Source organism: Sebastes fasciatus, chromosome 13, assembly GCF_043250625.1.
Source record: "Sebastes fasciatus isolate fSebFas1 chromosome 13, fSebFas1.pri, whole genome shotgun sequence".
NCBI classification, from domain to species: domain Eukaryota; kingdom Metazoa; phylum Chordata; class Actinopteri; order Perciformes; family Sebastidae; genus Sebastes; species Sebastes fasciatus.
The window spans coordinates 31,763,429-31,790,356 of NC_133807.1; the positions used below are offsets into that span (position 1 = coordinate 31,763,429).

A 26,928-nucleotide genomic window follows, 5' to 3' on the forward strand; every position below is an offset into this window, starting at 1 on the left:
TTGTGTGCATAATGAGGAGAGAAATTAAATCCAATCAGGTGGACACTCAAAGGCATTTGAGACAGTCTGATGCCAGGCGTAACAGACTCCAATCTGTCTCGACTGAATCCAGAAATATTTGATAACCTGCATCCGTGAAGTAGCACTCCTCAGCCAATCTACAGGCATTTGTTCTCTCTCTGTATATGGAGCCAAAAATATATTTGGATGCATTTCAATACAATACAAATGTTACAGGTAAAGAAAATAATGAAAGTGAGCTGAAGAAAATATTCTGCCATGACCGATCGTACGGCTGCTGAAAGGCAACTACAATAGATGAAAATAAAAACTGCATGTTAAATAAAGAATTTGTGACTAACACGAACAGAATTATGGCAAAAGTGAATGAATGAATGAATGAATATACATTAACATAACCGTATAGATAGTTTCTTTCATGAAAAGCAACACTAATGCATAGGGGTGGGAAAAAAAATCGATACAGCATAGTATCGCCATATTTTGCATGGCAATATTTTATCGATACACAGACGTCAAGTATCGATCTTTTATACAAAAACTATTAACCTCTTAACAATCCGACGGACGCCATTTTCTTAGCTCTGTCTTTCAGGGGTTGTAGCGGCTCAGTCTTGAAGCTAGAGAGAAGACACTAGTATCATATGAAACTAGAAAAATAGGGCTGTCAGTCGATTCAAATATTTAATCTCATGATTGTCCGTAGTTAATCACGATTAATCTCAAATTAATCTCAAATTTTTAATCTGCTCAAAATGTACCTTAAAGGGAGATCAAGTTATTAATACTTTTATTAACATGGGCAAATATGCTTCTTTATGCAAATGTGTGTACAAAACAGTGACAGATATTGTCCAGAAACCCTCACAGGTTCTGTGAAAAAAACATGCTCCAATCATAACATGGCAAACTGCAACCCAACAGGCAACAACAGCTGTCAGTGTGTCAGTGTGCTGACTTGACTATGATTTACCCCAAAACTGCATGTGATTATCATAAAGTGGGCATGTCTTTAAAGGGGAGACTCGTGGGTACCCATAGAACCCATTTACATTCACATATCTGGAGGTCAGAGGTCAAGGGACCCCTTTGAAAATGGCCAAGCCAGTTTTTCCTCGCCAAAATGTAGCGTAAGTTTGGAGCGTTATTTAGCCTCCTTCACAACAAGCTAGTATGACATGATCCTTACCAATGGATTCATCAGGTTTTCTAGTTTCATATGATACCAGTATCTTCACTCTAGCTTTAAAACTGAGCCCGGTACACCCTAAAGATTGCAAGTTGTGTTAATGCATTAAAGAAATTAGTGGCGTTAAAATTAATTTGCGTTAACGCGTTATTATCGTGTTTGTTTGACAGCCCTATAGTCCCTTGACCTCTGACCTCAAGATATGTGAATGAATAAAACAGATGTTGACAGGCTGCATAATTTGCAGTTGAAAAAAGGTATTAAATCACAATGTATCTTATCGCAATACTAAAATCCTAATAAGATTACTCTGGTGATTCCCACCTCTACTAATGCACCACTATCAATTCCTTTCTTTTTGGTATTATTAGTTTTAAAAAGAGTCTAAAATCTAAAAACAGATCTTAAATGATTGGGTTGTATATATCCTGATATAACTGTGGTAAGTCAATAATTCATAAAACAACGTGCTCTTTTAAACTAACACGCTGCAGAAAGTCTACCGGGCTCTCTTTGTTTGCTATTTTGATCGCTACATGTAGCTCGAAGCACAACCGCTCCTGCTGTTTACAACTCATCCAGAGGATGTGAAATATGTACAAGACCTCACAGGAGACCTTCCACACCCTGCAGCCAGATCAGATGCACACGGTGAGACACTGCTCTGTCGTATTAAAGGAGCACCTTGCATTTAAAAACTGATTGGAGAGAGAAGGATAAATTAAAGTAATGTAATAAACATAATGTCAGGTATTAAAGTGATGCGCCTTGTCGCTGCCACAGATGAATGCAAAATACCTTCTCTCTTATCTTTCCATCAGCTGTCCACGTCTCATTACTAAATTGATTCTCCGTGTCCTTGAAGCGCGGGAGGTGTCGCTCTGTCATCTCAGACGGTTTATGTGCAAAGAGACCTAAGGGGTGGGGGGGTGGGGAGGTGTGTGTACTCAGTATATACAGAGCTATTCTATTGACTACCTCCCGCCCTCTTTCTGTCTTTTAAAGCATCACAGCGTGGCAGGCGGGATGAGGCGTAACAGGGGGGGCGACAAGATCAGGAGGAAAGTAGGATGAAGAGAATTAGCTTTAAAAAGGAACTCATGTGACGACCCCATTCATGAGAACATGCAGTACTGAGGGACGTTAACCACTCAGTGGTGTTTTCTCTGCCTTGGAGGTTAAAGCTAAAGCTGAAGCCCGCCGCCGCCGTTGTTTTTGCTGAGCGGGGCCACAAGGTCAACGTGAGAGAAAGACGGGGGGAAGAATGTACAGAAGCAGCTGAACACAAAAACACGACATACAGCAGAGAACAACCAAGAGGTTACGACAACATTTAAAGGTCCCATATTGTAAAAAGTGAGATATTCATGTCTTTTATATTATAAAGCAGGTTTAAGTTCTATATAAATACTGTGAAAGAATCAAAACGCTTAATCCACAGAGAAATACACACAGCCCGTATTCAGAAACTGAGCTTTTTAAACAAGCCGTCAGGATTTCTGTCCATTTGTGATGTCACAAAATGTAAACATTCTAAATGGGTCCCAGTTTATTTCCTGTTGCAGTGTATGTACTAACATCAGCTGACAGGAAGTAAAACATGGACCCAAGCTGTTGCCTAGCAACGCATTTCTGTTGCAATTCCGTTGAAATGTACTAAAACGGAGCGTTTCAGACGGAGGGTGAATACAGGTATATTCAAGCAGACAGTATGAGGAAAATCTTCTTTTTTTTTTAAACATTAAAGTATGTAAACATGTTCTAGTAGAAACCCAAAATACAAATATGAACCTTAAAATGAGCACGATATGTCCCCTTTAAATTAGGGAGTTGGAGGTAGGGATAGTCAAAATGTAATTACAGATATCTAGAATTAGAGTTGTGACTCGGGGAAATGACGTTGCATATATCTGTAATCCAATGAGAAGCCTTGATGAACAACGTCATGACAACAACTCTGACTAGTCAGAATGAGGTTTGAGATATCTGTAACTGTTATTTAGGATAGTCAGAGCTGAACTACAGATATAGTCAGAAGGTAATTACGACTAGTTAAAACGTAACTGTGGATAACTCTAATGTTAATTATGGATAGTCAAGCTTAGCTATTAAATGTTGAAACAGCTCGCCATATGAGTTACTTCCTTCCATTCCCAGAGATAACATGACTCGTTTGCATGGCTCATTGAATAATTAACATGTTTCCCTGTTTTCATGTTTCTAAAACTGACCATAGATCATACCGAGCCATTTCACACAGCTTAAAGTTATTAGGATACTCTTGTGCAGTTCAGCCTTGTTCGTTCTCTCTCTCTCTCTCTCTCTCTCTCTCTCTCTCTCTCTCTCTCTCTCTGTGATGGCGAATGGATCTATTGATGTTGCCCCAGTGGGCTGCCACTGGATGAATTATGTAACAGCCTCGGCAGGTTATGAAGGCGACCGTGCAGGAGAAAAAGTACTCACGCCGCCGTCGTGACAACTGATAACATAACCTCCATATTTACATATACATGGCGCCATGTAAATCCTCTGTGTGTGTGTGTGTGTGTGTGTGTGTCTGTGCACGCTGCGCGGCTCGCCGTAGGTCACCGACGCGTGATGTTTAATGGGCAGCCACAGCTGACAGAGAGCTCCAGAGCAAAGAGAAACTACAATCCGTCATTCCCTGATATAACTCCATAACATGTTGCCGTGAAGACTCGGTCACTCATGAAATTTAGTTAATGAGATGTGATACCGGGCCGGTCGTCTTCATGTATCAGCGGCAGAATAACTGAGGAAGTACCGACTCATCGGAAGGTTAAAAGAAAAGATTAGTTGTTTTGTAGATTCAATATCTATCTAATTCTATCTTCTGCTGTCTAACCCTCTGAGACCCACAATAGAGCCGTTTTAATCTCCTTTAGGGGGGTCCAAGGGGTCTTTAGGGGGAGATAGTAGGTCAACAGTAGATGACACATAGAAGTGGTGTACATCATCTGAAAGCTGGGAACCTGAAGATGAATTTGAGATGCTGCTCAGCACTGTGTGTCAAGTTGTTCTAGTCATAAATCAGAAATAAACATGAATGAATTGTATAAAATAAATAGTGAGGGTTTAGAACATTATGATAGAAGTATATGATGGTCATCCCCATGCTCTATTATGTCTCATAAGTTGTTGCAGTAATTTTTGGGTTGATACCATTTTACACAGATTTGCTGCTGAATTTAACCATTTTTTTACCACTGGAGAATTGATAAAAATGATCAATAATCCCTCCAAAATACCACATTAAGACACCAAGACCTTGAGGAACACCATGGAAAAAGCCATGCTGTGATTTGGGATCAAAAACTTTTGACATTTGGAGATTTCTGCAAGAATAACATTTTTCGTCAATTAGATGGCGAGCACTTCTGTCGTGTTAAACTGCTCAGAAACCCCCTTATTGTCAATCTAGCTAGGAAAGCCATCCATCCTCTGAATGCTCTAGGTCTCTAGTCTGATCCATCCATCCTCTGAATGCTCTAGGTCTCTAGTTTGATCCATCCATCCTCTGAATGCTCTAGGTCTCTAGTCTGATCCATCCATCCTCTGAATGCTCTAGGTCTCTAGTCTGATCCATCCATCCTCTGAATGCTCTAGGTCTCTAGTCTGATCCATCCATCCTCTGAATGCTCTAGGTCTCTAGTTTGTGTCTGTAAAGTTTCATGAGGCTGTGATTATCCTAGAGGTCACCACAGGTCATTTTATACAGAGAGGTCAAGTTAAAAAAAAAAAATGAAAATGAAATGTCTCCTATGGGGACTAACATCATCACACATGAATACAGTTGGGCTCATTGTATCCACAAGAGTCTCAGCTTTACAGTGATACCCAATTTATGTAATTCAAGACTGCTTAGGGACCCCAGTATGCAGAAATATTCAAACAGATTATCATAAAGTGGGCATGTCTGTAAAGGGGAGACTCGTGGGTACTCATAGAACCCATTTTCATTCACATATCTAGGGGTCAGAGGTCAAGGGACACCTTGCCAGTTTTTCCTCGCTAAAATTTAGCCCAACTTTGGAGCGTTATTTAGCCTCCTTCCCGACATGGTAGCATGACAAGGTTGGTATCAATGGATTCCTCAGGTTTTTCTAGTTTCATATGACGTCTGTAGCTTCAGCCCTGGATCTGAACCTACCAGAGCCTCTGAAAGACAGTAAAGTCAGTCAGGTCTCAGGGGGTTAATGGAGTATTGTAGTAATGCAATTTCTATAAAAGGTTCTGGAGAAGTGGAGACTTTTACTTTCTTGGAAGCAGTATTTATATTTTTAGGATTATCACCCTTTTTGTCTATCTCAGTTTGGAATGAATCTCTTCATTCTCTCTCTGTTTCCTTCGCTGCATGTCTCACCCACTACCTCATTTACTCTTCAAAGGGAGAGCAAAGCATCTGTCTATTAAGAGGAGCCCAGGGCGCTCTGCAGAGTTGTGTTAAGTAATAACAACCAGTGACGTCAAAGGCTCTCCGTCTGAGCTGGAAAGGGGTGGGGGGTGGTGGGGTGAAAGAAGGGATAAAAGGAGAGGGGAGGAGAGCAGGCAGACATGGAAGCAGCAGTGTGTGAAAAACCCCTCCTCTACTCGTGTGCCCTTCTTCTGTTTATGTGTCATCGCTGCTCAACATAAACTGTGCAGCACTTAATTCACTAATCACAATCCTTCAACACGTGTGTGATTCCTTTCCTTCCTCTCTCGTTATGGAACTGATTTTTCTTTTCCCTGGCAACTTACTGCTTTTTTTTTTTCTCCTCTACTGGTTCAGAGAAAAGCGGAAGAGGTCTATTATGCGCCGTCACACAGCATGATTCTGTTTATGGTCCTATCAGAGGAGCCTTTATGTTTATCTCATAGGCTAGCGGCGGAGGAGGAGGACAGCCTCGGCTCATCCTCTGTTGTCAGGGTGAGATCAAGTTTGTTTTTATTACAGGGAGGTCTTGTGACAAATCATGCATGCATGCATCATGTTTTTTTTTCTATGGTAATCTTCTGGGATAATAAATATAAATGGATTAGCAAATGAAAAGCTCTGTTTACTAAACTCCCAGAGAAAGCCTGTGTTGTATTCCCTCAGTGTAAACAAAACCCTCATGAGTCACATTCTCATTAAAAACGCTGAAAAAGAGCAACGACATTTACTCATCTAAGTTAAGTCTCCCTCTATATACCACATTCACAGTCCTGGAATCAAAAGCACAGACTCCGACTGAAGACGGATTAGAGATCTCAGGGCGTTACGCTCCTTCATAAGCACAAGTGACAGAGTGGAGGATATGTTAGAGGATTACACCCCTAAGACAATATAGCAGTCTTAACATGCCTCATTATGGCTGCTGACCTTGCCCCCTGTCAGGTGACAGCTGTTTGTTACAACTGCAAACACCAGGAGCAGGCGTGCACACGCAATTTACACACGCTACTGAAAAAAGCCCAGGGAGCAACGCATGGTATGTCAACTACCATAAAAGGAGCAGCTACCGGAGAATGTCGATACAGATTCTGGTCCACGAGACATTAGATGGCGCTGAGCTGTTTACAGTAAACAACCCAGAAGGCCTTGCCAGGACTGGGGAAGTCACGGTGTCGCTGGCAGCCGACACACTAGCCCACTCTAAGCTAGATTGTGAATCTGAATCCAGTGACGAACCGTATAATCTCTCCTCTGTTCTGCCCCCCCCTCGGCCTGATCTATCGTCTGTCTCATGTAGGCCTATTAGATCCCCCACAGCACTTTCCATGGGAGCCCTTTCACACACATTTACAGCTCACATGACTCCGCTTGGCAAACCTACAGTAAGTGCTTGAGGAATGTGTAAAAGTCCACTCTGTCAGCAGGCCTGCACGGACCAACAGCCTTCCTTTTTCCATTACAGGCACAGCTGCCGTGATGACAAAAGAGATAAGAATAGAAGAGAACAGGAAAGGTTTAAAGCGGGGGTCGGCGGAGCTCTCGGAAAATATAGACACTACCGATACCTACGTCTCGTTTCATTGATACAACACCAGATAAACTACGTCACACCCACACAGGATGTCTATGGTTACGTACAGGCTACCGCCGTTCGTCGCTGAACTTTTTACTTTTCATTTCGACGCCCATATTAACAGGTTAGAGCCGCCACACAGACCGGGTGAGCAGCGTGGCTGCAGACGCTCGTACGTGTGGCGTCCACACAGACTGCCCTCAACAGGTTGTTTTCACCGTCTATTTCGGCAGAGAACTGCGCACATCACTCGGGAAAAATTAGGCGACAAGCGGCGACTCTCTAGATGAGCCGCCCGCAGTCGAGCCCCACTGCTTACGGTCCATTGAATATCAATTCATATTTGATCAGCGCTGCCTATAGTTTGAGTTAAGTATATGTTGATGAAATATTGTATAAAAATGTTGTGTAAGAGTATTATAAAGAATAAATTACATATGTAATAAAACTGTATTTCATTCATATTATATATATATATATATATATATAGTACCATCATTAGTATTACTATTATTATTATTGTTGTATTAGCCTATACTACACCTATATGTTACTATTATTATTATATCTTATCTCATTATATATTCTCATATAATTTCTTACATCTTCTTGTATTTTCATATTATACAGCTATACTACTATTACACACTACTGTCTCATACACTATAATATACACTATATTCAGTATACTCTTGCACTATTTGCACTACCATTAGCACACTGTCACTTCACTGCTGAACCTACGCTATCTTATTTTAATTTTATTTTGATTTCAAAATACTGCTGCTGGTTTACAAAGCACTAAACGGTTTAGGACCTTTCTGATCTTCTGCTATGTTCTGAACCATCCAAACCTCTCAGGTCATCTGGATCAGGTCTGCTTAGTGTCCCCAGAGTCACAACTAAACATGCAGAAGCAGCGTTCACTTTTTATGCACCAAATATTTGGAACAAGCTCCCAGAAACCTGCAGGACTCCAACTCTGAGTTCTTTTAAATCAAAGCTTCAAACTTTCCTGTTTGCTGCTGCCTTTTATTAAACCAGATAATGATCTTATATACTGCACTAGAGCTTTTGCTCTTCTGTGTTATACTCTATTTTAGCTTCTATCCTAGCTTTTATCTTTAGCTTGTTTTTATTTTCTAATCTTTAATGTTTTTATAACTGCTTTAATTATGTCTTAATGTTCTTTTGCACTTTGTAGCAATGTTCTTGAATGTTTATGTAAAGCACTTTGAATTGCCCTGTTGGTGAAATGTGCTCTACAGATAAAGCTGCTTTGCCTTTATTCTATTCTTTTTGTTATCTCATTTTAAGGTGTATTGGTGTTGGGATGTGTTGTTTAAGCTACTGGATGCCTACATTTCCTTCGAGATCAATAAAGTATCTATCTATCTATCTATCATATACAGGTGCAGTTATATTTATATACATATATGGGATTAAGTGAATATATAATATGGATGAATATTAGAGAATAGTTTGTATATATCCAGGTGGAATCATACGTTATATAAACACAGGAGAAGTTTGTTTCCATATAGGGACTAAATGAGTATTCTACAGGATGAGCATCACTTTACATTAAAGTTACACTGACATTGTGGAGCAGTGACTTCACATCATGAACACACACATGCTGCTGCTGGTGCGCTTTAAATTTGGCAACAACGTGCGTTGAGCCCGAGCGATGACGTGCACAGCCTACATCAGCACCTTAGATACGGCTTCACCATTCACCGTGGGGCTCCTGCCCCGTTTTACACCAATCAGAGAGGCTGTTTTCTACAGAACATTCAGCACCACCCACACTGCTGCTGCTGCCTGCTGCTGCTGCTGCTATAGGGAATCTCCTCTCAGGCTGTACAGCATTCAATCACAACCTCCTGCAGTTTATATGAATAACATATTATAAATAAAAGGATCATATAAATGAGATTATAACATTAATAGCACTAATTGTGTCTGATAATGAGGATTAGAGCAGCTTCCTCCATAATAAAAACATCATTCACACTATAAAAGCATTTTTGTTTCATAACACAGGATATCTTTTTATATAACACCGTTTGTGCATGTATAATAATGACTTTCTGCTGTCAGCAGCAGCACACAGACCTGTTAGGTTATCTCTGACGCAAGCGCTCATCACACTCCCATTCCACAGAATCAGATGTCACAAGATTGATGTGTAGTGTCAGCCAATCAGCGTGCAGCTGGGAGGCGGGGATTCTCGCTTTTGGACCAATCACAGCAGCTCTGGATTGTTTTGACCTCTGAAACCGCATCACCGCCTACCTCGTGCCCATGGCGGAGGAAAGCTATAAATACAGGCAGCGCTGCATCAGGAGGAGACGAAGTAGCACAAACTCCCGGAGAGAGAGAGGCTGAGAGGCGGGAGCTACTCTCTGCAACAACACAACACATTAACAAGCCTGCTGCTGACAGAGGAGGAGGAAAATAATAACCTTAAAGAACAGAAACCGAAGCCAATCCTCGAAACATGTACTGGAATACTGCTTTTGTAATATATTCTATGTGAAGAAAGTATTTTTTTTTTCTATTTGCACTAACTAACTAACTAACTAACTAACGGTACTTCACAACTACTGAGAATCTGTATTTTTTACAAAGAAAAGTAAGTATTTTTAATCTGACTTCTTCATGTTACTTGTGATGTTTATTATTGCTTTTTGCTGTGGAACTGAGTGTCCAAATACTCACTGAGATGATCTGCTGCGTCAGTCCACCAAGTTAGGGAGGGGTGTGTGCGTGTGCGTGTACGTGCGTGTGTGTGAGAAAGTGTGTGTGTGTGTGTGTGCACGCGAAAAAGAGGTGAAAAAGAAATGACAATAATATCCCCTCAAAGACTTTAAATGTATCTAATTTAGAATCTAGATTTAGAATGTGTCCATAGAATGTATCCATATGGACACGTTATTGTATCTATTCATGTCCGCTGCTGTCAGTCAGTCCAGGCTGCTACAATGTTGCACATTCTGTGAAATATGCAACAATGTTTCCTCTCAACTTCACTCAGACTGCTGAGATGAATAGAGACCTGTAGCCATTTCACAACCGTGAGGATCTCCTCCAGGCTACTGTTTTCTTTAGAGGGGAGGCGTTAAATGGACCAGTTCTAGATCCCTGAGCTGTGCTGAGCTGTGAGGGGGTTTATTTCCTCTATCGGATGAATACACGGAACTTTTGAGGTATTTAAAGAGCCTCTAGTATCCTCCAGTCGCAGCACAGCCTATTTCTTCTTGCAGTTATCTTGTGACATTTACATTTCATGTTGCAACCTTCAAGTATTTCGTCTTTTCTGTGTCAAATTGCCAAACATATGGGTGTAGCCATAGTGCGTACAGATTGTGTTGTTTTTTTTGTATGTAGGGAAGTGCTCCGACTGCGCACAAACTAGTCCCAACCGAAATCCTTTCGAACTTCTGCTCCAGTATTGACAGAAGACAGTTTTCCTCCGTTAAGTTTGATCAGATGCAACATTAGTTCCCTCTGTCTGCTGCCTGTGTGGAGGAGACTAGATCCACTATCCTGTTATGTAACAGGATTCCCGAGTATTAGTGCGAGGTTACCCACTTTTTGACATTTACATAAACACTCACTAGGCCTATGTAGGTTATATATGCCCCAGATGGAACAGGACATATACAGCTTGATCTCAGATCAGTGGGCTTCTGTGTTGATTATTTCTGCAATCGCTGCACATTTTCCTCCCATGTGACTGTGAAATTCAGCTTTGGTCGACTGCTGTGTGACATTCAACTTGTGATATTTGAGCAGTCAAAACAGCAACATGCACTCCAGACAGACGGTTAATTATTAAAAGGACATGCACACATCTCCTTTCTACAGTCTGCACTAGTGGCCACAAAGGGCTGAACTGATGTGTCATGTATGATATTTAAAATATCGTAAAGGTGAATTTATTCATTTTGAAATGAATGATTAATAAGTATATTTTTCTCCTCTACCAATTGTTGCAGGAAAACATCATCACACCCTGTGGAAGGACATCACTTCACTACAAAACCAGCACTTTTGCTTTTTTGCATTTTTATCCAAACACTGGTTGCTTTCGCCATCCTGCCTGGAGAGCATCTGCATTGCCAACCACGGATAAACAAAGCAGACCCGGTGGACGCACTCAAGGTCAGACACACCTAATCTTCACGCACCTGGTAAACGTCGGCAGTTAGCTATGCAGCTTGAAATCCAAGTAGCTCTCAACTTCATCATCTCGTACCTGTACAACAAGCTGCCGAGGCGGCGGGTTAACATTTTCGGCGAGGAGCTGGAGAGGCAGCTGAAGCAGAAGTACGATGGACACTGGTACCCGGAAAAGCCATACAAGGGCTCAGGATTCAGGTGCATCCACGTTGGGGAGAAGGTGGACCCGGTGGTGGAGAAGGCAGCCAAAGAGAGCGGGCTGGACATCGAGGATGTCCGCAACAACCTGCCCCAGGACCTCAGCGTGTGGATTGACCCCTTCGAGGTGTCCTATCAGATCGGGGAGAAGGGGCCCGTCAAAGTGTTGTACGTCGACGACAGCAACGAAAGCGGAGCTAGCACCGGGGGGCTCGATCTGGACAAGGAGATCAAGAACAGTTTCAACCCCGACGCGCAGGTCTTCATGCCCATCAACGAGCCCGTGAGCGGAGCCTCCCCGGGCTCCACCTCGCCCTCTCCTCCTTTCGGCCACTCGGCGGCAGTCAGCCCCACCTTCATGCCCCGCTCCACGCAGCCTTTAACCTTCACGACAGCCACCTTCGCCGCCACCAAGTTTGGCTCCACTAAGATGAAGAGCAGCGGACGCAACAACAACAACAACGGTGGTGGTGGCGGCGGCGGCGGTGGCGGCACCAGCACTGGGAACAAGGTGGCGCGTACCTCTCCCACCAACCTGGGCCTGAATGTGAACAGTCTCCTGAAACAGAAAGCCATCTCCACCTCCATGCACTCTCTGTACGGGTTGGGCCTCGGGGTGCAGCAGCAGCAGCACCAGAAGCCCTCGGCCCTGTCCCCCAACGCCAAGGAGTTTGTGTTCCCCAGCCTTCAGGGCCAGGGCAGCCAGAGCGCTCTCTTCCCCGGGGACAGCTCGCTCAGCCTCAGCCCGCTGCAGTACAGCAATGCCTTCGACGTGTTTGCGGCCTACGGTGGCCTTAACGACAAGTCCCTTATGGATGGCTTGAATTTCAGCTTGAACAACATGCAGTATTCTAACCAGCAATTCCAGCCAGTTATGGCCAACTAGTACACGTAAAAAGGTACTACTTAAGCTACTACTCCACACAGAAACGACCAGAGATAATGTGATAGGGGGGAAACAAACACAAATGCACATTTTTGAAGAAACAAAAATAAAAAAAAAAGTGTAAACGAGAACAGAATGTCATGGATAAAAGGAAAAAAAGTGACTTGTCAGCTGTAAGATCTACGTCACGAGTCTAAGAGCATGAGCCCGAGGGTGAATTACTACGTTGCCCCCTTGAGTTATACCTTTAGTACAAGATGTCCAAGCTTGGTTACCTAAACTTCAACATGCATCATTGTTATTTTCTTTTGCCAACCAAGCACAAAATATTTTTTTTATGTGACTGTTTTAAAATATATAAAAAAAGACAAAAAAAAAACACACCACCACAAGTCATGGCCTCTTTCAGTATTTAAACATAACTGGACACCGCCAATTTTTTTTTTTTCAAGAAATTGGCATAAATAAGTGGGATTTCCTGGTCTTTTTTCTAATTGTATAATTTAATTTAGTACAGAGTTTGTAAAATATCAGAGTATCTATTGTTTCTACGACATGGTATTGCATTTATATCTTTTTACTACTCCAGTGATCTGTGATGGCTGCAGCAACTTTATGTTTTCTTTTTTTATTGAAATTATAAAAATGAATCCATCTTTAAAAAAGAAAAAAAAACAAAAAAACATTGACTATTCTAAAGATTGTGTACAGAATATTCCGTAGTGGTGGGATTTAAGAATATTTGCTTTTTTTTGAAAAACATAAGAGTTGTATTTTCTGTTAAGAGTTTAAAAGATTTTTGCTATATTATGGACAAAATGTAATCGTATATTAATTTTGTACCTACATTGTGCAATACTTGATAAAAAAACAAACGGTATAACAAAGTATTTGGAGTCAGTGTCTTACATGTTAAGAGGGACTGATAGTTTATTAAGTTTGTATTAAAAAGCTTGAAAATAATTACGCTTCTTCAGTTTTGTCATTTTGTGGTTGAGCTGGTTGACGCCGGTTTTAAAGGAGGTTAGTATACAACATGTCGGGGCAGATCCAGTATTCTGTCCTGAGGTCACAACAATCAGGTTTTTCTTAAATACGCCCAACTGTTCTGTACTATGGTATGTCTCCAACAAACCGTTTTGACAGTTACCTCATAAATGATGCTACATTAGATGATTTATACCTCGATACATTTCATATCCTCTGCAGTACACACATTTGTTCACACCATGCAGGCTGCGTTGGCCAACAGTTGCCCTTGGGCCAAGTGTCATCACACATATGGATACCGGGAGTGTGATCGTGTCGAGCCTGATAACCTCCTGAACTAAAGCAAGGCCTCATATGCGTGACGAGGCTGTTGGCTAACTAATCTCAGAGGCATAAACTACACAGCAGACGAGCAGAAGCCTCGTACTATAGAAGGTAGAATACAGATCTGATAACTGTACGTATGAGATGCCATCATGTTCGGTGGGGCACATGGGAGGAAACCAAATAGTTTTTACTAACTTTCTCTGCATCATGAGTCCCTCAGACTGTGTAGGTGACAAGTTAGGAAGACAACAAAACATCTGCTAAAATGCTTTTATGCATTCTGATGGTGCCTTCAAATGGAGTCGTGTTTGAACGCCTCGTGTCGTGTTCACGACCTCAGAAGTGGAACGTTTCTGAAAGCTCCGAGTTGTGACGTGTTTGTTGACGATGTCAGAGACGGCGGAGGACATGGAAGTTAATCTTTTGGCTCATAATAAGTCAGTATATTGTAATTTTAGACGTATATTGTAATAATCTGTCTGATATGTCATCTTTCTCCTCTCTTATGTCTTTGTATTTCCTGCGTTATGTTACCCGCTTGCTAGCTTGCTAAATTGTTAGCCTCTGTGGCTTCTATAGATGCTGACAGTACCGTTAATATCGCCGTTGCTTAGCAGCGGTGTTCGCCAAGCATATCGTGTACACGACTTCCCATGTTGTAAAGTTTCATTTGAAGGCATCATGAATCCCTCCCGGCTGCAGGATAGGCTACTATTCCTCTGCACTCTCACCTCCTTATAGATCCAAAAGTCACCTTCCAGGGTGTCAGCAGAGTCACTTATTAACTTTAATAATAAAACAAAATGCATCATGCAATGCTGGAAAACAGCACTAAAAAGACTGAAGCTGGTCAGTTACATTTCACCCAGTGTCCTCGAGGATGTGGCCTGTTAATGGGTAACTTGGCAGCACTTTTTATGCAATGAGATCCAAGCATGTACATCCAAAGAGAGGATTGTGATATAGTGGGGCTGGAAGTACGACGTCTAGACTGAAATCAGATTATCCGATATTAACCTTTACAAAATTGCTTATCCAGATGTGGTTTTCCAAAACGTAAACATATACAATTAGATTTTTTTTTGCTGCTTACATTGTTTGGGGGGTTGAGCATCCAGGTCAAATTGTTAATGCTGAAGGTAAATGGTAGCTTAATCAACGCATGATTGGGCTTTGCCCTGTTTAAGTTGATGCTGTTGCTTGTGATGAGAGGTTGTTGGACTGTATCACGCCAACGCTGGCTGACTCAAAATCACCCTGAACCCTGCCGGCATATCACGGTTCCTCTGGGGGCCAGCTCATCATCGCTTGTCAGCCTGCGTGTCCCCTGATACACTTGGGGCTTGATAGGCTGTGTAAAGTTCAGCCTGTGTGTGTGTGTGTGTGTGTGTGTAGGGGGCTGTGGGTGTATCTCAGTTGCTGATACTGTGCAGACTCGGGTGGGAGTGTGTTTGCTTATCTTGGGTCTGTGACACTGTGTTTGTGTACATGTATGATGCCATCGGGTGTGGAACAGGTCGTTCCAATGGATAATTATTACTTTTTGCACCCTCCCTTCCCTTCTTTCTTTTTGTTGATGGTCTTCTGTGCATCACAACTCAGGACTGTGACCCCTCCAAGCTAGCTTGAAAAGGAGGAGCCATAGACGTCACCTCTCTCTATGATCCAGTTAATGTTATTCTACACAGAATCAATAGCACATACAAAGATTGAGATCAGTGATGTTGTAAATGAAAAGAAACATGCACCTTAACCTCCAGTCATCATGAAAGGGCATCACTGTCGCTAGATAAGTGTTTGTCCTTTACTCATTTAAAGCAGCAGTAGGTAATGGAGCAAATATGATTACAAAAAAGTTATTTTTATAAAACGGTCACTATATTCTGACAGTGGAGCATGAGGCAAAAAAAGAAAATCATGTGCCTCGGTGTCCTCCGGTGCTATTAACAGCGTCTGTAAGATTTGACAGACCGGAGGAAAACAACCAATCAGAGCCGAGCTGGAGCCTTGCCGTCTCTGAGCAGCTGTCGATCACTCACCAACTCCGATATCAAACGGTCAAACTAGGCAGCGCTGATCAAATATAAATCAATATTCTGTTACTGTAATGTCTATTTCTCTCCTTAAATGTTTTCAGAAACATCTCGTAGTGTACTGTTTAGCTGTAAAATGAGAAAGTTTGTGACCCCGGCAGCCATGTTGAGATCAAGTTGAGGAAATGCAAAGCACCGCCCACCATGCCGGAGCAAAAATAGGCATTATACAATAACAGAATATTGATTCATATTTGATCAGCGCTGCCTAGTTTGACCGTTTGATCGCAGTTCGTGGAGTGATTTACATTTTCTCTAAAGTCTGAAAACAGAGCCATGAGGAGGTGCAGAAGTCTAGTTATCTCTCAGAACACTTGAATTTGACACTTGAACTGCCTCTTTAAATTATCATACTACATAGTATGTTACTACAATTAATATCAACCTGAAATTACAGTAAAATACAACAAAGCTTTTATGGTTGAGCTGGAATATAGTCTGTTTTTATCATAATAATGTAATCTGATTACATTTGATCACTATACTAAATATAAGGTTTGTGTTTATGAAACAGGCGTAGGGTCTTTCACACATTATTATAGCATGCACAAATGTTGGCACGGTTGCAAGTAGCAAGTAAGAATTAGAATACATTTGTGCTGCATGTCTGGTATACTAATTTCACTTCCCAAGCCTGTCTACATCCCCAGGTGTGACTGAAGGACAGGGCGGGGCGGGGAAGGAAGGAGGTGCAGACAAAAGAGAGAGTGTGATATGGAGGATGTGAACACCAGAAGAGTATTTGTTCTAAGAATACCAGCGAGAAGAAAAATGGGAGTAAGACCAGGCCGGGAGTGGGATCAGAATAGCACAGAGGAACAACTGATGAAAAGAAGAGGGAATGGGAAAGGCATGGAGCAATGTGACTGGAAGAGAGAGAGAAAAGAGTGAGAGCCAAACATTGCCAGCGCCACTATTGATGCTAATCCGGTGCCAAGCGCCCCCCCATCCTCCCCAGACCCCCCTCCGCCTGTCATAAAAACAGGTGGAGCTCAGCTCTGCTTGTGGTCCCGGCCAGCCGACGAGGCCTTATGGTAATGTCACACCCTCCTCAGCAGAAAAACAGCTAATGGCTTTTCAGTCCCCTCGCCTTATAGTCCAACCCCTCACCCCGGCTATTTCTGGAAACACACGCTGGAGCTGATTGAGCAATGATAAGCTTGAGGGAACGACGCTTTCCTCTGAACACGACTTAACCACAGCTTATCTGTATCTCACAGGGGGGGGGGGGAGGATTTTTAACCCAGTTTGTTTTTGTTGCTTTGTTTTTCTTAAAAAAAAACTAAAAAAAAACTTTCTGTACAAGAACTGACTTCCACATCTTGCTCACATTAACGAGAAAGATAGCATGTGTTGACTGGTCTCACAGTTTCAAGGGTACCGACACAGTTGCTTTAAACAGTTGCTCACACACGAGCTGTTAGCTAGTAGGCAGACGGGAAACACTTTACATTCACTCAAATATACTCGGTACTAATACAGCCTGCAGCTGCCGACTGGCTTGTGCTAATTCAAACAGATCAAGGTTTTACAACGTGTGTCATATATCAGGAATACGTGTGTCTTTTAGGAAGCTTATGAGTAGATCTGGTAGATGCATGTCGCGTGATGTATCTTGATAGCTACATTGCATGTCTGTCTATCTTCTCATACATACTTTACTACGTCCCTGTGTACACACTGATGCATAGTGGTGGGAGTTGTCCAGTTTGCTTTGCACACTGTAGATATCCGCAGCAGACACTCACACGCCCAGCCCTTTAAACAGCGGCTGCTCTTATCTGCAGAAGAAAACCAAAAACAAACACAAAGTCCTCCCCGGCCTCCCCTCCCTCACCACGCCTCTCAGGGTGACGTATTTTTGCTTTCTATCGCGGCTCTCCTGTACCTGCTGCTGGGGCCCAACGGTTTTTTGCAGCTACAGAGTGGGGAGAGAAAACTGACCATCCAAGTAGCATAACGCAAATCAATCATCTGTGATGTTTACGGTATATTTAGCTCCACGTGTTCTGCCTTATCTCATTTGTTTTGTTTGCATTTAGTCCTGATCACATCCTCTTTAGTGCTTCATGATCTGATAAGATAGTCTGTTCTGTTACAGCAAGCACAACATGCTGTGTGTCACATTCAGAGTGAAATCAAGGCCTAGACCAGGGGTCAGCAACCTTTACTATCAAAAGAGCCATTTTAGGCACAAAAACAAAATCTGTCTGGAGCCGCAAAACATTTGATCATTGTGATGAAGGTAACACAGTTTATAGTCTAAGTATATAGTATATAAGTCTAATGCAGTGAGGGACAAAGAGACAATGTACCACGGAGTATTAGGGCCACATGGAGGGAAAACAAATCAGAGATTTCCAGAATAAAGAGGGGCTAAAGAGCCGCAGGTTGCTGACCCTGGCCTTGACAGTTTCCACCATTAAAGAGGACCTATTATGCTTTTGTACCCTTTCCTTTAGTGTGTTATATAGTTTTTTGTGCATATAAAAGATCTGCAAAGTTACAAAGCCCAAAGTCCACGCCCGACAGAAACACTGCTCCTGAACTGCCTGAAACAGCTCGCCTTTTCTTCCGTAACGTGGTGATGTCACCAAGTAACACATTTGCATAATACCTGCCTATAGCGGCTAGTTTGGCACGCCATCAAACAAAGCTAGTTAGAGCGGAGCGGAGTCCGAAGAGTTTGGTTCAGTCGACCAATCACAACAGAGTGGGCCAGCTGACCAATCAGAGCGTTTCAGACAGAGGGTGAAAAGAGGCGCTGCAGCAAAGCCGCTATGAGAAAAATCTAAAGTTTTTTGAAAATGAAATCATGTCAACATGTTCTAGTAGAAACCAAAAATACTAGCATGCAGCTAAAAATAAGCATAATAGGTCCCCTTTAAAACACTATCTGAATATGGCTCTTGTTTGAGGATCGCACCGCTATTTCTGGATAAAGAGGAACACGTTTTTTAACATTGAATCTACAAAGATAACACTGTTATGTACTGTCTGGGCCCCCCAACTTGCCTCTGTAATTGCGAGGAATTTTGGCTCCTCTCGGCAGAGTCCGAGCGACATGAATCAGACTCGGCTTGTCAAGCGGAGATTAATCAGTGCTATTGCAATCTGCAGATCTGTGGCACGCACTGGTGCTGATGGTGGGGGAGTCGAGAGTAGGGGAAGGTGTATGGGGGCGTTGGACACCTGCTATTCATCACCTCCTAGTTCCTAGTGTGTTGTATATATGTGTGTGTTCAACAAAGCAATCTTTTTGGTGTCTCTGAGAGGCTTCGTGCTCAGAACTGGCTGATTTGTAGCCAGGAGAGGAGAGGAGGGCATGCTGGGAAACGCTGGAGAGGAGAATCATGCACGTACAAATGCATACAAATACATGCACAAAATGATTGTTGTATCTTCTGCACATGCTCTGAGTTGAGAGGAATACAACGAAACTGAAAGCAAGAAGGAAGAGAAATCCTTCCATGTTGGTATTATGAAACTTTCTCTCCGCAACCACTTAATCCATATTATCTCTGGCTTACACGTCACCACAAAGTCTCCACTGTTGCTGAGAAAAAAACAGCTGTTGCTTTCTAAACACCTTTTCTGTCTACTTAGAGTCTGTCTGGATTTACCTGACTTTGCTTTGAACACTTTTCATGAATAATATTAACACACATTAAAGAAAAGAAACCCCGGTGACGACCGGCCGAGCAGCTTCTGACTTGTAACTAAGACTTGAGCACACTTTGTTCTTTTACTTTCCGTAGCTGTCTGCGGAAGGACTAAAATATTTTGTCAACACGGTTAATGTATTCTCAAGCTCTCAAAGGAAGCTCTTTTTTCCCTCCCCGTCTGTCTAAAAAGTGTGTGAGGACGGGGATTGTTGGCAAGCACAGCTCACACTCATATGGATCAGTGGGACAGGAAGTCAAAACATGCAGAGATAAAGCCATCTCTGTGGCGTTTACTGGCAGTGGCGCGGGCGCCGTAATCGTGAATGAACGCTACTATGGCAGTTTTGTGCCCCCTTGAGAAGTGCTAGGATGAGGTTAACTCCAGAGGAAAAGGGAGAGTGTGTTTAAAAGCTGCAAAAGAGAGCGAGGTAAGAGATACACTGCTCTTTCTAAACTTATATTTCATGATAATTAGAGTGGTTACACGTGACTGCAAATCAGAACTCAAGAAAGTAATGTCTTCTCTTCAGTTGTTTACAATGCAGTTGAGATTGCCGGGCCTCTCTTGTTTAAGTAAACCTATCTGGAGATCACCGAGAAATGTCTCCACAGCTGGAGCAGCCTCGACTGACTCAGGACTCTGGAATTTCAACAATCCTGCTCATAAGGATGCCTGGGACACTCACGTGCAGGCCACAACACACTCTTTCCCCTTTCCCTTTCTCCTGCATTACCACTTTAAATACTGAATTAGCCATCATTTTAGAACCTGACAGCTGATTGGATGAACCATCTGTCAGTCAAACTCTTGCCGAAGCCAGTCGGGAGAAGAGCGGAAACATCTTTTCTATCCAGAAAAGCCTTCAGTTACGTTCTGTGCTCTTCTTTCAACGAAGAAATATACTCTCCACTTCTGTTAGGACTGATGCTAGCGCAGCATCTACGCTAACCTCTTTAGGAGCCGCCATCGTTGTTTAGAACCAACAGTCGTCTCCCTGAGTCGTTGCGTCACACACACACATAAATCACGCCTGTAGCTGCCAGTAGCTCCTCAGACAGCCGATTAGACTGTTGTCAGACTATTAAATAGGCATTATCAATCTCTAGAAGCACCATAGATATGGGTAAATAGGGGCCTACTACACCCACAAGTAGGTTTTATCATGTATTCACATGGTATATCACCGAAGAAAGGTATAAAGAAGACGACAGCGTCTTCTAGCAACACAAAACACAGGGTTTTCACCCAGGAGACCGGAGTTTGCATCCCGCGTGAAACAAACAATGTGTAGTTGTCTTTGTGTTTGTAGTTATTTAAAGTTTCCCTAAACCTAACTAAGTGTTTTTTGTTTGCCTAAACCTAAAGAAGTTGTAGTTTTATTGCCTAAAATTTAAAGTTTTATTTGCCTAAACCTAAAGAATCCTTTTTGTTTGTGTTCAAAACATGACGTTTTATTCAGTTTTACAACATGTTAGAGCGTGTTGCTTTTAAGTTTCACTTTCACTTTTACAACGTAGTAGGCCCCTACTGACCCACATCTATGGTGCTTATGGCGACTGATAACGCCTATTTAATAGCCTGACAACAGTCTAATCTGGTGCCTCAGATAACACGGATTGATCTGTGCTAATGTTGTAAAAAATATGAAAGTATATATCGATAATGAATATTTTAAATGGTTTTAATACTCATTTTCCGCAGTATCGATACACGGGTACCAGCTGCGACAGCAAGTTAACACACACACACTGCTATTTATCTGTTAATAAAAATTAAAAAATGTCATGCCCTAAATGTTGTGTCAATTTTCCACTGTATCAAAAATAGTATTGAATATCAATATTTATTCAAGGTATGTGATCCTGCGATTCTCCCATGAGAATCCAGCTGCCGTGCAAATGTAAATCATTATTAAGTTAACCTTTACTGAAGAGCAGCCACTGTGACCACAAGTGACAATCCTGGGATAATTGTAAATGAGAAAACTCATAAACGTCAGCAAACTGGCTCAGCAATATCTATCTAAAGTTTGCCAACATATTAGCAGCCATAAGCTACTGGTCATACCCAACCAAGTAAGTAAGCTGTAGCAGCAAAACCTTCCAGTATTCTGAGCTGAGCAGAGATGCATTTTATTGATTGTGAATTCAACACTTCACTTCTGAGAAAGTGTTATTTCCTGTTTGAACAGTTACAGCGACATGAATCCTCCTGCTAGAAGGAGAATTATCAGTGCTGATAACTAGCCTGTTGGCGCGGGTGTGCACCTCTATGCAAACGAAACAGTTTTACATGCATTTACACGACAGTTAATGCCAGGTATTTGCATTGGTAAGTGCCAAAACGTGTTCCATTAACAGTTTAACCTCTTGTGTACATACAGTTACCTGAGAGTGTCACTTCCCAAGGCTCAGCTGTTTGTTCTGTTTCTTAGCACATTAACCTCAACCTCAGCTGATTAGCTCTTCAGTGACACATTGCTGTCCCTTGATTCTGCTCTTTATGGTTGATTAGCCACACTGTTTGACTTTTTTTTTAATATATAAATAATTTAATGTGCTCAAAGTAAAAAAGAAAAGAAAAAAGAAGGTTGTTGCTAAAATGGGAATATGACGTATGACTATAGTAGAAGCTGCAGGTCAAAGGTCATCCTCCAAGCTTGTGCATGCAATTTTTACCATTGTGTCTGCAGTGAATTACACAAAATCTCACCATCAGAATTAACACAACACACCGACTGTCTCTCTCACTCGCTGTCTTCTTTACCGTCTCCTCCTGCTGGAGATAAATAAACGGAAAGCAGCCGATACCGGAGGTTTGCGGGCCTCTGACAGGGGAGCGCACAACTTTCAGCTCACGAGAAAACCAGAGAAAAGTCCAGTTAGAGAAATAAACAAAATCCCAGAGCAGCCCGGTGCGGTGTCGGTGCTGGGAGCTGAGGCGAGAGCGGCCGGTGCTGGTGGACGGTGCTCCTCCAAAAACGTCCCGAAACTGCTTTTTAAAACGTCGGACCTCTGCAACATGTCAGTCCGTCCTCCGGTGCGCTGTGGGCAGCGCGCAGCGGTGCGGCTCCTCGGTGCAGCAGCAGCCAGACGGCCGCCTCGCCAGGAGGAGTCGGTGAAGAAGAGCGCGAGTGAGAGAGAGTCGGTGTTGTTGAGCTAATTGTTGTCTGATAAACATTAAATTAATTTGAATTGGGTTGAAAAACGATGCAATCTGGTTGCCGTGGTGATGAATTGCGTCCGACTATTAACCACACCCCCATTGTCTGTTTGAGAAAGAACAGGAAGTTAAACTGGCTGTAGGGGGGGGGGGGGGGGGGGGGGGCTTTAAACAGACCTTGATATGCATGCGAGGTGAAAAAACATATCTGCTTGAGTCAGAACAAAACAAAATGCGCCGTACCCACTCAGCCTCCCCCCGATGTCCTCACAGAAGTGTGGCCCAGTTAGTGCAATGATCTGGGGAATGTACCACACACCTGTCAGCCAACAGCACTGCACAGAGAGGCTCTAATGAAGCCAGACTTGGTGGTTATGATAGAGATTCCTCCATCTAACCCTCTCTCTATTTTTGGTGCGTTGACCATTACCAGGAAAGTAGATTTATATCTGTTATTAGTGGATCATAAAATCATTTTTAAAGTGACTTTCCAAGAGGTTATTTATCATTTTAAAATCCTCCTAGGAATCAGTTTGCAATCCTGTTACACTGCTTTTCAGCCACAACAATAATATTATTATTTCTCACGTCCGGGGATTACTTTTCAAGATGAAATGTAATGCATTTCCAATTAGCAAGACTAAATGTCTGCGGTTTTTAAAGCAAAATCGTGGGGGGGGGGGGGAGCTGAAAGATAACAACGTTGTAAACATATTAAAAAATAACAATTAAAAGAAGAAAGTTTCTGTAATTGCTTTGAATATATCGCTACAGTATTTGTGTTTTCTGCTCGTCTCCCTGCAGTCCTCTAATCAGTTCCCTAACAACACTAAATTAATTGCATTGTTGTACTGTTGTGTGCAAGCTTATGAAACTATAACACAAACTGCCAGGTGTCATCCGGGGCTGTTTACGTCGTTTGCCACATGCTAAAACACCGTATGACACAAATAAATAGAGAGAAGGAGTCGGAGGCTGTTAGCTTGCTGTGGAATCCAGTTTGGGTCGAGGATGCATCTGAAATAATGGCTGAATTAATCACTGTGTGTGTGTGGGTGACACAAATTCCAATGCTCTTGGCGATAAACACTGACACACATAACAAGAGAACTGGAGCTCTGGAAGAATCAGTCGCACCTCATCACCAACTTAAAAATACCATTAAACACACGTTACATTATGCTAATGAGTGGATGTATGCCATAGTCAGATATATATCTACTGTGTTGCACTCGGTCACGGCATTGTGCTGCAGGGTCTTTTCTCCCACACACACACACACATCACCACTTTTCACCAATCATTATGATCCGATTAACATAATACTGCTGCAACGGCAGCACTGTGACAAAAAGGGTCTCAGTGACACATTACATTACAGAACAGTTGTTGATTACGATGCATAATACAACTACAGCCATGTCCTAATACTGAGTGATTTGAAAGGAGAAACGTGTGAATGTGTGGTTTGTTTGTTGTCACATGGTTTGGTATTATAGATTACCCCCGGTGTGCCCGAGGTGCCTTGTGCATTTTATTATACGGTGCTAATTTCCTATAGTTTCCTAAAGATTATTGCCTGTATTTCCCGTGTGAAGCATATTAAACCTAAAGGCATTACAACATGCAAAGCATTTTATGTTGTGAGAAGATTTGACACTGTTTTACATCAAATTAGCCATTTCATTTTTACCTTTTCCCCTCTGGCATGTAATGAACTGTGAAATAGAGGGCATTTATTTGACTTTGTATGACTACTTCATATCTGTATATCGCCAGTAGCATTAACATAACACTGTAACATTTTACTGTGTTGTGGAAACACAGGATGCTACGGAGAAATGTTTTATTAACTCCTTCCCTTGAGTTAGGTAACTGGAGGGAATGAGTTACTTCATAGAACTTCTTCCAATCATTCCTGACAATCCACGCATGCTGATGTATGGAGTCCCTTTACATGACGTACTTCGGTGACAGATATTGACAGATTCAAACTTCCCGGATCAATAACTCATAACAGAAATGTTGTTAAAACACCAACGAGGGCTCTTTCTGACCGTAGTGAGGTAGATAACGAGTCTTTAGTCCTCCGAGCTGGACACATTACATTGGTCTCTATGTGCAGCCGGCTGTGAGACGAGTGGTCAGGGACCGTCTACAAAATGTAACGCCGAAAAGAAATGCTATAAAAATATTTATAGCATATAGCACGAGTTACCTAACTCGAAGGAACGAGTTACCTAACTCGAAGGAACGAGTTACCTAACTCGAGGGAACAAGATACCTAACTCGAGGGAACGAGTTACCTAAGTTAGGTAGGATGCAGATAAAACATGATATGAAATAGTTTACTATAGCCTATAGGTTCACCTAGCTAAAACTAATGCAGTCAATACAACAGTCTTAAAATAGGAAATATGCTTTCGCTTTATTGCTGACAACGGAAGATCGGTCATGTATGTATATGAAACTACAGCCAGTGGACCAGATAGTGAGGTTTAACACCTGGCCAGGAAATAGTCCAGTACATAATTCCATTTTGTACCAATTAAACAAACAAGATACATTATAAGGTGTTAATTAGTGAGCTTTAGAGTCGCTGGTAGGTGGATGTTGTTACCTTTGGACAGACCCTGGCTAGCTGTTTCCAGTCTTTATGCAAAGTTGTACAGACATTAAAGCCGTGTTTCCGTTGCATGGTACGGCTCTGCTCGACTCAGGTCCTTTTCTCTACGCCATGTTTCCACTGCAGATAGCACCCTCTCAGTGTAGGCGGGATTCTCAGATGATCACTTTGATGAAACTGCCATGACATCATCTTCAACGGGACTTAATGAATCATTTCAACAGCTATCTGCATTTCATCAAGTGTACAGCGTAGTTTTGCAATTAAAATATTGCCGGTAGCTCGGCTATTTAAAAATGTCGGGTTTGTGCAGGATGTCTCGTGTCGCGCTAGTGGGCGATTCTCTCTGACCAACCGGTGGTCTGCAGTGTTTCAACTCCACCTTCTGGTATCGACTCAGCTCGCTTAGAACCTCAACCGAGGCGGTCCACAAGTTTTGGCAATGGAAACGCAAAAATAAGCGTTCTAATGTGTAACAAACTGAACTGGACTAAAGTGGACTGGACTGCTTGCTATGAGTCAACACAAGAAAGCAAATAATATTTTCCAAAATATCAAACTATTGCTTTATATTTTTGTGTTTGCCTTTGCAACAAAAACATAACTGATGAAGTATTGTTTACACAGATGGACTCTACTGTTCCTCCCTCTCAGGTTAAGATGTGTGGATCAGTGAAGTCACTCTGGTTAGAATGTAAATCTGCTCCTAATTAGCACATTCAGTAGATTAGCAGACTAAACTGTATTTATGTTGTCGTGTTTGTTTGTTTTGTACACGCCACGCAGGTGGACTAAATGATATCACTCCTCTCCCACACAGAACAAATATGCTCGAGGCTACTCCCCGTGTGTAGGCCGACTGCGTGGGAGGTTGCTGATGGGTCCTCAGTGGGTGGCGTTGCATAAGAACGTCAGTGCCGAAGCAAGGTTAGATAGAGAATTAAGAGAAGGGGGGGGGGGCTTCTATCCCTTAATGTCTCTCTCTCATTCTCACTCTCTCTCTCTCTCTGTCTCATACAGTATAGCACAAACACGTGGACTGAGCCAAGCACACACACGCTGGTGTCTGAGTCAACTGTGTGGACCGCGATTTGTAGAAAAAAGCCCACTGAGCAGCGGCGGCGTGTAAACACGAGACTACACCAGACCAACATTGTAGATCAGATAGAGAGAGGGAGGCAGACAGAACAACAAAGACAAGGAAAAAAAAAAAAGATTCCCTCTCTCTAAAGGTGAAAAACGTCATTAAATCAACACCCAGCTCAAATGAAACAGACTGTTTGGGGTTCATTAACATAACAGCAGAATATCCCAACACACTGATTGGCTGATAGTATTGCTCATCCCACTCTCCTCTCTACCTTATCTAATGACCTTTCATATCTACCAGTAAACAAACAAATGAGTGGGACCATTTCTTTCCCCGTTGAAAGACTTCATAAAGTCTGTGAGTTTGAGTTTGAGTTCATCCTTCAACGGTGTTTAAATAACATCTGATTTTAAAAATCCACCCAGAGACCAGATCATTTTAGATTTCAGATTTATAGCATATTATGTATTTGTATTTATAT

General features: G+C 42.3%; 1 protein-coding gene and 1 long non-coding RNA gene across 2 annotated transcripts; one reads left to right on the top strand and one right to left on the bottom strand.

Annotated features, from left to right (window-relative positions):
• Window positions 1–8,762: 8,762 nt before the first annotated feature.
• Window positions 8,763–10,309, bottom strand: LOC141781304 (uncharacterized). The gene is made up of 3 exons (XR_012596818.1): window positions 9,946–10,309; window positions 9,340–9,542; window positions 8,763–9,107 (listed from the first exon to the last, which is right to left on the bottom strand). It is a non-coding gene; the product is annotated as an uncharacterized LOC141781304 (long non-coding RNA).
• LOC141781303 (protein Tob1-like) lies at window positions 9,565–13,456 on the top strand. The gene is made up of 2 exons (XM_074656958.1): window positions 9,565–9,859; window positions 11,226–13,456. Exon 2 carries the CDS (start codon window positions 11,441–11,443, stop codon window positions 12,491–12,493), a length of 1,053 nt encoding a protein of 350 aa, XP_074513059.1. The 5' UTR covers window positions 9,565–9,859; window positions 11,226–11,440; the 3' UTR covers window positions 12,494–13,456.
• Window positions 13,457–26,928: the final 13,472 nt, after the last annotated feature.

Excerpts from the sequence above, each read along its gene's own strand:
- LOC141781303 (XM_074656958.1), top strand. The coding sequence starts at position 11,441 with ATGCAGCTTGAAATCCAAGTAGCTCTCAACTTCATCATCTCGTACCTG.